Source organism: Panicum virgatum, chromosome 5N (genome assembly GCF_016808335.1).
Source record: "Panicum virgatum strain AP13 chromosome 5N, P.virgatum_v5, whole genome shotgun sequence".
NCBI classification, from domain to species: domain Eukaryota; kingdom Viridiplantae; phylum Streptophyta; class Magnoliopsida; order Poales; family Poaceae; genus Panicum; species Panicum virgatum.
The window spans coordinates 17,966,520-17,980,970 of NC_053149.1; the positions used below are offsets into that span (position 1 = coordinate 17,966,520).

The window sequence follows — 14,451 nt, forward strand, 5'->3', positions numbered from 1 at the left end:
TGTTCACCATGCATTATAACTTATATACTAGGTGCACTTTTAGCTTAGCCATGACATTTGTGTGTATAATTTTCAATGGCTTGCGATTTTTGCTGCTGCAGATGTTTGGTAACTCCCACGGTCACTATTTTGCTAATGGTGCATAAGTTCTTCATATGAGAGAGAGAAATAAAGAGGTACCTATGATCCTATAGTTCCTGTAATATTTAGGGTGTTTCACAAATGAATAATGTAAGAAAAGGTAAAATTGTGTCATTAATTTGTTAAGCTGTCGTGTTTAGTTCATAATATTTTTAATGCAGACGGTACATATTGACAGAAATGCAGCTTCTAGGGCCTGTCGGAAGGGCAGGTAATATATTGAGAAATTGAAAACAAAAAGGATGAACTGCTATCAGGAAACTGGTATGCACTAATAATTCTTATGTTTCTCATTGATCGGGCTACCGTGCATCAAGTTACTTCTAGCAGTTTTTGCTGACTGCAAATGCAGACTATTTGCACGATCAGTTAAATATACGTTGATGCAAACATGACCAAATTCAAGTGGCAGACATGACCCTACCGGATAAGGCCGGTGTAATTCTGATTGCTTAATATACTATTAACACAACAATTCCTTACCATGCGTCACTACCCAAACAACATTGTAAGACAAAACAGGCATAACAACATAAAAAAACAATTACACTACCAACATTTGCACTAAACTGACGTAAGCATTTTTCATTTTTTTTTAAAGGCAATTTCCTCTTTAACACCGCATTAATGGTGCGCCCCAGACTCTAGTATAAATTAACTATCATACAACAATTTGGAATGACTACACACCTGGCTTCCGCGTCAAAACTTTAAGCCAAAAGTGTCACAAAGGGACGATCAACTTTCAGATTTCTTTTCATCTGCAAAATTACTTGAGGGGAAACCGAACAGCTAGCATCTACTCCTGACGTGCTCATTTTGTCAGTGCTCATTTCTCGACCCCTAAGAGTAAAGCTAATTTGGCGTTTACACCCTCTTTCTTATTATATTCTTCCGTGGCTCCTTTTTGGTCGGTGCAACACCTGACCCGAGGGAAGTCATTCCTACAGCACTCTGGTACAAGTCCTTTAACCTGTACAAATCAAACATCGACGAATATAGTTACTAACCCATTGTTACCAGAGTTTGTACCATGAAATCTGCTGTCAGAAAGCAGCAAACCTTGGCATACTGATAACCAGTGCAATCACAGAAACTCCAACTATGAGCGGAAACACTGGTGCTGGGGTCAGTTCCTGCATCATAAAAAAAAATTACATGATTTCCTAAACAGATAAAAATGCAATTAAATTTGACTCACTAGCATATCAAAGTTTCAAGGACTAGACCAAATCTGCTGGAAAAATGACAAATCATTTCATTTACCCCAGCAGTCCCGAGGGATTACTTCTAATCCCCAAATATGTAAACAAGAATTGAGGTAAATTACATGTTTCCACTTCATTTGCAAATCTAGAATGCATAGAGTATCTTGGTGCTAACAAAAAGAAAATGACCACAGCATTTTCTATTCTTCGTATGCAGTATAAAGTACATAAAATATCTCACTCGGTGCTGCATAAACAAGGAGATTAATATTTTCTACCCCTCATGTGCAGTATGGGTACCTCTTAAGCAAAGTAACTCATGTCCATAGTTCTCATCTCTTCAAGTTTGAGAATGCAAATCAACCAGTGCCAGTTGTGTGGAGAAATTACCTGCTTCTGATGGCGCTCTTCCGTTTTATATTTAAGGGGGCCAACATGAATTTGGGGTTGCTTTTCCAGATCTACTTCGACCAACTCTGATTCAAACCTATGGGTATGTGATGGAAGGCCAGATCGAAGCTGAACAAGATGCTTGCCTTTGGGCAAATCTCTCACTTCAAAGTAGTATGAAAGAGGAACAGGAAGAACAGATTCTACTCTAGAAGGTTCTGCTGCTGATCTGATTTCAACAGACAGATGTGGCTGCAACATATCAATACCATCACCTTCCACGTGACCACTCAAGATTGTTACTTCTGGGCGTTCAAATACCACAAAATCAATACCAGTGATATCTTCATGACCAACCTAGAAATGCATATGCTGTTAAATATAAACAATAAAGGAGCACAAGAAGTGTGTTATCTGTAACTGAGAATGACATTGCAAACAGTATTGGACTTCAAAAAAAATTATGTTTAAACTTACATCAACTGACAAATAATCTGGTGATGCACGCTCAACTGCTGCAAACTGGAGATTATCTTTTGCAGCCACTCTTATAGAGTAAGTTGATCCAGGAACAAGTCCTCTAAGACGAAACCTACCAAAAGAATCTGTAGTAGCTTCCTCATAATAACCTGTGGATTCAGATCTTGCTTCAACAAAAACACCCTCCTTTGGTTGACCAGTTAACAGTGTTACAGAACCCATGGCACTACATTGAAATGTTGGTCAAGTTAGTACTAAGATTGGTAATGTATAGTATACATAAAAATAGTTTTCAATCAAGCATGGATCTTATCATAACTCATGAATCACTTCCCGTGCACATGATGTGGGAACCATACAGCAAAACTACTAGATAACAACTGAGCAGGTTAAGCTAGGTGTTCATCATTTTGTAACAAGACCTACTGTTATCAGTAAAGCACCATTTGAACCACATATGGAACCAAACAAACATAAGTGGTGGGTCCATTTGACACCACTAGTTAGCCACTCATGAGTTGCCCATGCAGCAAATATAGCGGTACTTTACCTGGAATGACACTAAAGCACTACTATGGATCAGTAACAGTGACATAGCAAATACAGAGTCTCATTGTGAACTTGAATAAGGCACAAAGCCACAAACTTTCTGCAACCCGATATGTGTTTCTTTGCATATAGACACGAGAAATATTACAGACCAATAATAATTGTTCAAAAACAAATAATGAAACAGACCTATAAGCCACTCTGGTTGCACGGAATTCAGTCTCTCTAGATTCCCCAGAATTAAGATCAATAGCAACTGCTGATGGATTGAATTTATATTCCTACAGCAGAAACATCCAAAACCATTAGCAGCTCTCCAGAAAAAAAAAACAAATATGATTCTGCAATGTCTCGATGACACATCTTGTGCTCCTCCATGTATTGCTTCCAAATTTCAAAAAGTGCGTCTGATTATGAACTAACAAAAGTTTATGTGGCGACAGGATTTCAAGCACTCAAACTCAACCCACATCAGGGATATTAAAAAAAATCTAAATTCACAAAACTCATTAACCTGTTATCATATTTCTTAGAGAATTAATGCAAACTTCAGTCATAAGTGATAAAATTACATTAAGTAAACATGGGATGGCAACTGATGATTGAAGTTATAGTTCCAAATTAAGTAATTAACATTCATGATACATTCATGAACTTTTACATTATTAAGCAGATGGGATACAAAGATTAAGAGAGAGAGAGCATAAAAGAAGAAGCACCTTAAGAAGAGGTCGGAGATAGAAACTTCCAGGAAATAAATTGTCAAAGATGAAAGTTCCGCCAGAGCTACTAATTGAGTTATTTCTGTACCCTTCCTCACCACTCAAGGATAATAATACTGATGGTAACAGCTCCGAATTTTCACCATAAATCCGGACTGATATCTGACCAAGCTTCTGACAAGCAAATGTGTATGGGCCAGTTCGCTTGAGATGATAACCATCCTGCACGAAGGTCAAAAATGATATGAGATAGGATATTCAATAAAACACCCCTTTGTGATTTCTGATTAAAGATTCCTAGTTATGCTGCAATTGTAGCTTAATGTTGCAGCTTTCTAATAATGTTAGGCCATGTCTCATTAAGCAGAGGCCAGAAGTTTATGTCCAGGGGCAAACAGAATACTAATCCCACCTAGCACAAATGGATGTCATTTTAGAGTTGAGCACAATAACTGGACAGTGATGCTCCCGTAATTGCCACTACTACAGGTGTTGTACATCATCAACACCACAGCAATGACCTATTCCTTAGACATCAGCATCTTGTGTCTTGCGGTAATTTAGTAGGAAGTTTAACTAAAAATAGAAACATATGCTCAAAATGTTATACAAACCTTTGAAGCTTCAACTTTATATTCTATGTCATCGTACAAGGGACCTGCAAAGAATGATCCATCAGAATCTGTTTTTGTCTCTGTTGCTACATCCCCTTTGTTCAGATGGGTATAGCTGCTCTTTCCAGCTGATAGAATCTTGACATCGACATCAGAAGTTGCAGGTGACACTGATCCTTCAAGGTACAGACCAGTTTTTGCAGTGATTTGAGGAACAGTGTCTTGGCATCCATTCACAGACACTGAATACTGCAGTTTAAAGATTGCAAGCAATTACAACCATGGTTTCAAATTTTTTTAAAAAAAAGTTCATTTATCAACTGTCGCCCACCTGTTGTCTTGCTGGATAAAATAGAACCTTTTTCCTTCCAGTGCTGACAATACGGCAAATCATGTCAGTATAATAAAACATTTACATAATTATTTTCTGATAAAAGAAAAGCTATCTCCGAAAAAAAAGAAAAAGAAACATAAATGAAGCAGTCTACAATAAAGATAAAGAAGGGTTGAAGTAGAACTTCAGGCCCCAAAAGAACTAGAGCCTCAAAGCATTCTGATTAATATGAACATCCTGGTTGCAGAAAACAAAGTAATGGAATAGAACACTATACCTAGAATCATGAGGAACAAAGATGAAGTCCTCCCCAAGGTCAGCCCAAATAAAGTACTCAAAGGAAGCAAAGCCATTCTGATTACTCTTTCCAAGAGCAGGTTTGATGGATATCTTTTCTACGAAGCTGCCATCACTCTTTAAGACATCCACGACTATATCCTTGGAATCAATGTTTTCCTGAAGGGAGCCCACGTCCACATGGATTTCACCTTTTACAAGATACTTCTTTGCGCTGATATGAACCAGCTAAAAGGGAAACTTTCAATGTTAGGGTGTCAAAATAAACCTTGTAGGAATATAGATATATGCCAAGCAGGAAAAAGGCTCACCATGGGATTAGCTGTATCAAACAAAACAGATGAGCTCCCAAAGGAAATACAAGGATTTGTTAAATGAATCTCATGTTGCCCTGAAGTTTCGACACAAATTCTTTGAGATCCTTTCTGTCCAAGAAGAAAAATGGATTGTTGTTAAATGAAGGTTCCATTATGCAAACATAATGTATTCCTTTAGTTGTGAGATAGGACCTTTATCGACAAGTCAAGTTTAGAAGAATCTGGCAGCTGAATATATGCTTCAGTATCATGAGTTGAAACTAGCTCAATCCAGTAGCCTTTTTGTACAAACACAATATCCCTCACATCATCAGTGCCAATGTCTACATTCAAGGTATTTTGGTCCCAGCACCAATCATCCTTAGTTGAGCCCTCAGATGAAGAATACTTCACCTGGAAGAAATGTACAGGAAATAGTTAAAGACTTGGAAACACTAGCAAGTTTTTTTGTGTGGGTGTTTGGGGGGGGGGGTGAGCAGTAACTGTGACACGAGGTTTTACCTCTATACGATATTTCCCCGGAAATACTTTTGTGAATACAAAATTGACATTATCTTGCTCCAAAGTAGTTGTCTCCTTTTCCTGCTCAACACCGCCAGCTAATCTAACAAGTGAGACCAGAACATTTTGGTTGCATTCCTCTTTGCACGACACTTTACCATGAACATTTACTTGTGACTGCAACAAAGAGTTAATCCTCTGAGATATTATCTCAACCTAAAACAAATTATAAAACTTGGCGGAAGCTAACAAAGTGTTTCTAAGGAAAAGATAGGTTAAAGTGATGCTTTTGTTTACCTGAGAGAATGCCAGATCAAGCAATGGGCTATTTACATTGACACTAATAGATCCTGGTGAAAACATAAGACTAGAAGAACGTTCGGAATCTACAGGTAATGCAGATAACTGGTATTCACCAGCAGGAACCTGCAAAGTACAGCAAAGATGCCAAAGAAAGTTAATTAGTAATGATGTCATCTAAGGTTCAAATCAAGCATTGCAGAAGCTATTAACATCATAAATCGCCAAGATCATATTTCACAAGGGTATAAAAAATATTAACTGGAATATTATAGCATATACTCCTGTTGACAATCCTTACGGCCTATCAGTGCTTTGTGTATTATTCTCAATGCACAAAGGATTACCCACTGCAGGTAAATGTATAATATGATTTTTTGCAAGGGAAAAATAGGTGGGGGGCACAAACCTCAAAGCAAAATCGTCCATTTTCTCCCACTAATTTCCGTTGCGGCTTTACGTTTTCAGGTCCATGTGTTATAGTCACCTACCATCCCATCGAAATTGTAAGAATAGTTTCTGAAGTGATCTAACAAAAAGATGGATCAAGATAGTACCATTGCTTTTGAATTCGGAGTTACAGTTCGAATAATACCACATACATCATATCTAACTGATCTGATATCATGAATGCTGGCCAAATTTGGTAAAATCTAACAGAAAGAATGTATTTAGTTAAAATGTAAAACCAAGGCATTTGAGCTGTAAGTCTAACCGAAGATAATATTGTCCAAGCAAACTCAACATTACCATAAAATTCTCTAAACGGTTGAACTTATAGTGATCCTTCTCGGCTGTTATAGTATACTTCTTGGATGTAACCTATACAAGGCCAGCACAGAAGACAATTTATTAAAGATGGAAAACTTTATAATAGTGACTTCAATTTAAGTGTCATGTTGAGCAAATGTACAAACTCAAAGCAGGTGAAGTATCATGTATTCTTTTCCATGAAGTTAGGTAACTATTAGGTGATTGCCAAAAAAAATTATGAACCCTTGCCATTTCAAAGGTTCCATTGTGTCAATTCAGGGCCATACCATAACACGAGCTGAACAGTAAAATGGTATATGAAATACTAACACCAATTTTAAATTTCAGGATATATATCAAGTTTGCCGGTCAGCAAGCAAAATCCTCAAGAGTATATGATGCAAGCAAAGTGCACGCATGAATACATAGAATCCAAATTATTATTCTCCCCAAATTCAAGACATCATCGGTGCCCCGAAGCCGTTGTATGCTTTATTGTCTCTGCCATGTAGAGAAAGACAGGATATTATGCCAGGTTTGGAGCTTTGTCAAGCGCATATGCCAAAAGTGGTGTGAAGAAACAAAGTGATGGTAAAATAAACCAAGGGTACGATCAATTTGTTGAATGTTCCAAATGAACCTTACTGAGTTAATTTTATGGCTTGTTGATTTTTGGTGCTTGAAATCTTGCAGTTCACTTATTTTAGGAGTTATTAACCAAGCACTAGGTTTGGTCAGCGTTCTGCTGCGTAGTTTAATTCTTCAGTTGTTGTTTTTTCGCCTGATTGCTAGTTTATTTCCATTACCTTACAGAACTAATTTGCATATACTTGTGGCTGAAAGAATAAAAATAATTACTGAAACATTATATTCGATATCACCTCACTAGTATTGGCCTATTGTTGCAAACATGCAGTAGAATTCACCTTATTAATATTGTTGATAAGCACATAAAATACAGGCACTTCCATTTTGAGCATCTAATATAAGACAGCTTATAATACAGATTTGCAGCTTCTATATGAGACGTATGTTGAGCCACTAAACTGAGTTCATAATTTCTCTTCCCGTCAGTAGCTAACTATGTTACTTTTCACCCTTCATAATGAATGTGTAAACATTACTGTCATCTTGCAACCTGCTAGGTTGCACCACAACGACCATATTGATCAAATAGCTAGAAAAAACAAGTCCCAAAATGGCTACTGTGAGTTCGTAATGAAAAAAGAAAATAGTACAAAGAGAAAGTGACATCAACATGAGTAAGAGACTTCAAATATCAACATAGGTGCTAGATTTTACCAAATAAAACCAGTTTAGTACCTGATCAAGTCTGTAGTAACCAAGACTATCTGTTACGGCTCTCAACTGGCCATCGACTATAACATTGGCACCCTCCACACCCGCACCATAACCATCAACAACACGCCCTCCAACAGAAAATCCAGTAACCTAATTAAATATATATAAAGGAATTGCAAAAAAGTTAGTGATCAAATGAACAGTTCAGGGGGAAGATAATAACAAAACAGAGCATATGAATTAAATCATCAAATGGAATTCTTAAGGAGCAGAAAGATAGTCTAAAACCATCACACAATCCCTAAAACTTGTGTGCAGTCAACATTGCAACAGTTGAGTTTTGGCTCCTTGAATCATGTACAGTTTTCTATTTGTATATCCATTGCCATTTCTAATTACTATTCTGAAAGCATAAAGGCTAATTCAACTGGTGAAAAATCTAATCCTAGATTCTATCAATAGTACATATTTAATTTCTATTTTTTTTCTCAAACACGCAGGAGATCTGTGTATCATTATATTAAGAAAAAAAGGTAAAGAACACTAGTTACACTCACGCATACACCCATGAGGTTCTCAAATATATTCATTTTCTATCATCCTTGAGCGAACGACTTTTACCAAAACTTCTACAGATTGAACACGGATGTGAAGCAATGTCAAACATCACCTGGAATTTTTGGGAAATGGTCATGTGACCATGCTCAACAGAAACAGGAAGTGAAGATGGTGAAATATCAAATACAGTGTTCTCCCCCTTGTAGTATGGCAACAGCTCATAGCTACCTGCATATTATAGCAAACAGTAAAGGGTTAACATTATATAGGACCTGGAAAGAACAGAACATGATCCCCAGCGAATAAGAAACAATTAAAAGTGTTCACCATGAGTACAAGGAATCATGTTTGTGGTATATTTTCTCACTTAGATGTTACTTTCAGTTAGATGAGCAGAGGGATGTAAAACAATAGTTAATGTATTGATGCACTTGAAGACATCACAAGTATACATCTCACAAAGAAATCCCCAATAAATTTTACAAAGAAATTTGACATATGATTTTATCACACTGAGATGACATTTTATTCGTTGAACAAGTTATCAACATACCACAAGGTAGTGATCTAAACATGAACTTCCCATCAGCACCAGATATTGCATGGCAAAGAGCACCTTCCCTGGGTGCATCACTGAAATCTTGTGGGCAAGGGACCTCTGTTACATCATTTGAATATAAGTACAGGTGGACTCCCAATATCGGATTTCCCTGGCAAAGAAAATGCATGGAATATGTTTAATGTAAGAATTTGCTAAACAAAGCAAATCAAAATTCAAAAGGGATGTGCAAAAATATGGTCGCAGTGTTAGTTATTATTATAAATAAAACAGAACCATTCAGTTCTTCCCAACCTGTGCAACCACAGTGCCATAAATGTTGTATCCAGATACAAAGAAGACATCATCTGCCACAACATTTCCAAATCGCAAGTCAACCTGTACATAGTAACATGTAGTGCATAAGACAATAAGATCATTATTACATCATCAGTCAATCATATGTGATCCTTACCTCTGGTGAGCCTCTCAACTCGATATCATAATCAGGATGAGAAGCGTGTAATCTGTAACGCCCTGGAAAAGGGGCACAAGCATGAGAAAGAACAAAAAGGGCTATGCACAAAAAAAAATACACCCTATTTTTCACAACATTAGTTCAAGGTCACTATTGGCACAGAGCCACAGGATATGAAACTCAAGAAAGAATTTCTACAAAATAAATTCTAACCCATTCAGCATTCTCGCATTACTGAACTAATGGTTTGGGGTGACAGAGGCTGACGTGTTGTGAACCTCGTGGTGGTCCAAGGTGCTGGATGTGGGGAGGGGAGAGAGAACCATGAATAAATAAGTTGGCACGCTTGGTACGAGGTGATGAGCATAAGTTTATTTTGGGCATTTGAATCATGGTACACAGTCGCAAAGGCCTATATCCCTTCTTTCCAGTGGCAGAACTCGGGCAAAATCAAAGCAGGTTCCGAATTGTGCAACTTCGATGTGGCAAAACAGGTATCCCAAATAGTAAAGAACTCATTCTTAGTATTTATGATTTTGTAAACAAAACATCACATCAGTGGCTAGAAATGGAATCATATCGTATATAATTTTTTTTGTAAGATAGAACTAGAATATCCTAACAAAAAAACTGTGTGTAACAAATATACAGGAAATGAACAGTACTCGTACCAGATTTTGCATGTACAGTTACATTGTTTATTAAAAATAAAGCACAGCAAGCAAGGAAAAACCTGGAATTATGTTTGTAAACGAATATTCTCCCGATGATGATGTTAATGCAGATGCAACCAACTCATCAGAATCTGTCAACAGCTCAACTTTCACACCAGAAGGTCCTCCCCTTTTCGAGCAGCTCTTACCACCAACAGGGCCCACTACTTTACCCGATATCATGAACCTGCATGGTGTACACATGTATTAACAGCTGAACTTTCAATGTGGCTCTTGTTCATACAGAAAACAAACTAAATGTCTAAAGAAACAAACCCAGTGAATTGGAAATTTATATCTGCATTTCCATTGCATCCATTCTGATCGATGACGACAGGAACCTGAAGTTTTAGGTGGTGTCACCCGAGAAAAGGACAAATGTGCTTAGTACTGGTAAAAAATACAAAATGCAAATGAACGACAGATTCAGTCAAAGCATTATTTTACAGTTTCAGGCTTCCACGACCATCCCTTGGGTCCCTTAACTCTGACCACGAATGAACCCTGTGATGACAGAAGCAACAAGCTTTTTAGTGGCACAGCGAAGAACATCAAAACTTATTTTAGTGGAAATAGGGGAGAACATCAAAATTATGAGCTTAACATCAACATGGTCACAGAGTAACTTACGTTTTGTAATGTTCATTAGGAACTTAACTACTACCTCGTCACAAAATCAGTAGTACAAATATACAAAATATGTGAACGATGTAATGGCATGAAACTACTTTCCAAAGGCAAATATAGCTTGGCTGTTTTAAAAGTTTCAATGTGCTCGGCACAGCTGCGGCGGCTGCCAGCAGCTGCAGCAGCCGGCACCATGTCTTGGGCTGGTCTGCAGCCGAGCGGCTGTGCTGCGGCTGCAGCTGTTCAAAAATGTTGATGGGCACAGTTTAAAAATGCTGACTGCACACTACCCAAAATGTCGCACATTCCATGACTGGAGGGAGTAGTTTCCTTTAACCCTTGTTCTACTCGTAATAAATTCATATATGTAAACAAAATAAGGACGCTTGTAAAAGACAACCCAGAACTAACAGCAAACATAAGGATACCTTGTCATAGACTGGAATGAAATAGTAGCCATTAGGTGCACACTGTGTGCTTTCCTTAACCAAACCATCAGCAGTGCACAGCTCAACCTGATAAAGGAAGTTAATAGGGAATCAGCTTGAAGCTTAGTCCAAATAACAGACATAAAAGCATGTACACCAAGCATAAATATGACTAACAGAATATACTCAGAAACAAAAAAAAAAGTACGCCTACATTTATAGTCATGTGTTAAATGTAAGATTAGTTTTTACAGACTACAGTTTGCATAGTCATATGAGAATATCCCTCTGTGCTCAAGCAGTGAAGAAGAAAACTAGATCATAGCCTTGTGAGACTGTATCAATTTTGATAGAACAGAGAATGGAGTATTCAGCTAATACAAACTTTACAGAAAATGAATGCAAGTGGCTATTCAATACGCAAACCAACTATTATGCTTACAAGTGAACCTCATAACATTTACAGCAAAACTCTAAATGAATTTCCAACAGTTACAGCACTCTCAAAGTTAAGAAACCTCCAAATACATGAAACTAACCCAATTTTCATCTGCCCTATGACTAATTGGATCTGAGCATTCAGCTCAACAACGTGTAACCGATGTCCATCAATCACCAAAGCCACCATTAACTAGATCACAATGTACACAATATCAGCACTCAAAACACAAGGAAGCACAACACTTTAAGTTTGTGACCCTCTAATGACAATTATTAACAATCCTGATAGAATGTAAACCATCTATGCATCCCAAAACTGCAAACTCAGACGATAAGGACTAAGTTGCCGAATCCAAGTAACCAACAAAACTAGAGGCAATTCAAACTAATGCACATCGTTCCACTAGAGGCAGTGAGTCGAGAAAACAGCATCACGCAACCAGGACATCATCAGCTCGGCACGAGGTCCAGTTCAAAGACATCAAGCAAACTGTGCACTGAGACTATCCCAATCATTCATCAAAATACCAGGCACAGCACGATCACCAACGACATCCAGCAGAGCGCAACTACAAGCTTACGAGATGGGACAACAACTAGAGTGGGCCACACGAGGGCTCGGACGGCGTACCGTGATGTCGGAATAGTCGAGCTTGGAGTCCGACGCCTTCCTCGACTTGGCCAAGCCGGAGCTCGCCTGCAACCAAAACCCAAAACCCCAAGCCGCATCAGTGTAAACAACCTCGACGAGGCGAACCAGAGCGAAGAGCACGCGGAGATCCAGCAGCGTGAGGCACACCGACCTCGACGAAGCCGCCGCATCCGTGGATCTCGTCGGAGGCGGCCGCGGCGGAGAAGAAGACGAGCAGGAGGACAACGAGGACGGGGAGACGGCGGGGATCCATAGATAGATCGGATCTAGCGGGAGCGGAGCATGCCACCGGGGAGACGACGACGAGATCGAGGATAGCAATAGCTGCGGTGGTGGCAGTGGAGTTGAGAGATTTTGCTAGCAAGGGCTGTGTTTAGTTATCCATCACATTAAGGCTCTGTTTGGGGAGATTAAGCTTCTCCAAAAGCTCCACTTGGAAAAGCTCCACTTGATTCCCTAGAAAGCTGCTTTTCAGAGAAGCTACCTAGTCTATTTGGGGAGCTTATCCAAAGCGATTGTCAGGGAGCGGAGCTCCGGCCGCGCCGTCAAGGGAGGGAGCTCCGACCGCCACCGACCCCCAGTCGCGCCGCCTAGGGAGCTCACCCCACCGCCGCCGAGCCCCGGCCACGCCGCTCGAGGGCGCTGGAGCTCCGGCACGCTGCCCAGGGAGCTCGCCCCGGTCGCGCCGCTCAGGGGAGTTGGAGCTCCGGCCGCGCCGCCTAGGGAGCTCGCCCCCGCCCCAGCCGAGCCCCCGCCGCGCGCCCTGGGGAGCTCGCCCCTGCCGAATCCGCCCAGAGGAGGTCGCCCCCGGTCCCGAGCAGCGGCCGTGTCGCGCGGTGAGGGCCGGATCTGAAGGCCGGAGCCATGGGGGCTCGGGGCGGTGCCGACCGGCGTGGAGGGGAGGGGCGGCGGCACCGTTGGGCCGCGCGGAGGGGAGGAGCTGCACGCCGCTGGCGTGGAGGGGGGGAGCTGCGGCGGCCGGCGTGGAGGGGGGAGCTGCGGCGGCCGGCGTGGAGGGGAGGGGCGGCGGTGTCGTCGGGCCGTGCGGAGGGGAGGAGCTGCGTGCCGCCGGCGTGGAGGGGAGGGGCGGCGGCCGGCGTGGAGGGGAGGGGCGGCGGCCGGCGCGGAGGGGAGGAGCTGCGGCAGCCGGTGTGAAGGGGAGAGGCGGCGGCGGCGTCGTCGGGCCGCGCGGAGGCGAGGAGCGCCGTCGGGCTGCACGGAGGGGAGGAGCTGCGCGCCGCCAGCGCGGAGGGGAGGAGCGGCGGCCGGCGCTGAGGGGAGGAGCTGCGGCGGCCGGCGTGGAGGGGAGGGGCGTCGAGCGGCCGGCGTGGAGGGGGAGCCCGCGCGGAGATGTGGGCAGGGGATGGGTGGCGTCGATCCGAGCAAAAGCTCGGGAAGCTAGTCCTCAGCAACTTCTTCGCTTGTAGTGTAAATGAGGCTTCCGCAGCTTTTCGCTGGTTGGAGAATCTACCCCGTTTGGGGTAGATTGTAGCTTTTGGAGCTTCCTGCAATCCCAAAAGCTCTCAAAAGCTTCCCCAAACAGGCCCTAAGTGTTCGTTTGAAGTACTGAATAAAAGTCTATTTGCAAAAAAAATTTAAGGATGGGTGTAATTTTTCGAGACGAATCTAACGAGCCAAGTTCCACCATAATTGGCTACAGTGATGCTATAGTAACCGCCTCTAATTATCCTCTAATCATACGGTCAAATGCTTTATTAACTACAGCACAGACTACCATATCATAATTGTGGAAATTATTTTATAATTAAATTTCATTTAATACCACTAATTAGTGGTAAAAGGCAAAAACTTTTTCACCCCTCCGTGTCCGTGGTTTGAGATGGGCCTTTCCCCCTCTGGCTGAGCCTTCGAGAATGGGCTGGGATAATGGGCTTCGCGAAGTGCTCCCCACAATTTTCTTTTCATAATTTTTAGATTCTCATAATATCCCTTTTTTCATTAAACTATAATATACTAAATAGAGTGTCTCTTTCCATTTTTTTGCTTCTCTTGTCAATGTACTATGTCTGTGTAGAGATTCTGTGTAAAAGGGAAAATAGAAAAAAAATCACACATAAGTGATGAGAGCATAACCAGCATACACCATT

The 14,451-nt window shown here is 41.0% G+C and overlaps 2 protein-coding genes across 20 annotated transcripts in view; one reads left to right on the forward strand and one right to left on the reverse strand.

Annotated features, from left to right (window-relative positions):
* The window catches only part of LOC120673732 (mitochondrial amidoxime reducing component 2-like), a 25,961-nt gene extending 18,601 nt beyond the window's left edge, over positions 1-7,360 (forward strand). For 6 of the 19 annotated variants that reach the window (XR_005674785.1, XR_005674802.1, XR_005674793.1 and 3 more), the window contains one exon: positions 102-290. Coding sequence is in view for 1 of the 19 variants with exons in the window: in XM_039954721.1 (XP_039810655.1) it covers positions 102-112 (11 nt within the window). In the remaining 18 variants the exon portion in view is untranslated. The other 13 variants (XR_005674779.1, XR_005674786.1, XR_005674796.1 and 10 more) reach the window with 6 other exon arrangements.
* Positions 700-12,723, reverse strand: LOC120673731 (nodal modulator 1-like). Its single transcript, XM_039954715.1, has 27 exons — positions 12,495-12,723; positions 12,323-12,388; positions 11,251-11,337; positions 10,643-10,699; positions 10,472-10,536; positions 10,216-10,382; positions 9,480-9,541; positions 9,320-9,403; positions 9,020-9,176; positions 8,579-8,694; positions 7,930-8,058; positions 6,604-6,675; positions 6,411-6,506; positions 6,263-6,340; positions 5,851-5,979; positions 5,554-5,730; positions 5,245-5,445; positions 5,047-5,160; positions 4,716-4,963; positions 4,436-4,478; positions 4,105-4,353; positions 3,488-3,712; positions 2,958-3,049; positions 2,217-2,445; positions 1,740-2,096; positions 1,204-1,277; positions 700-1,114 (listed from the first exon to the last, which is right to left on the reverse strand). Exons 1-27 carry the CDS (start codon positions 12,594-12,596, stop codon positions 1,009-1,011), a joined length of 3,582 nt encoding a protein of 1,193 aa, XP_039810649.1. The 5' UTR covers positions 12,597-12,723; the 3' UTR covers positions 700-1,008.
* Positions 12,724-14,451: the final 1,728 nt, after the last annotated feature.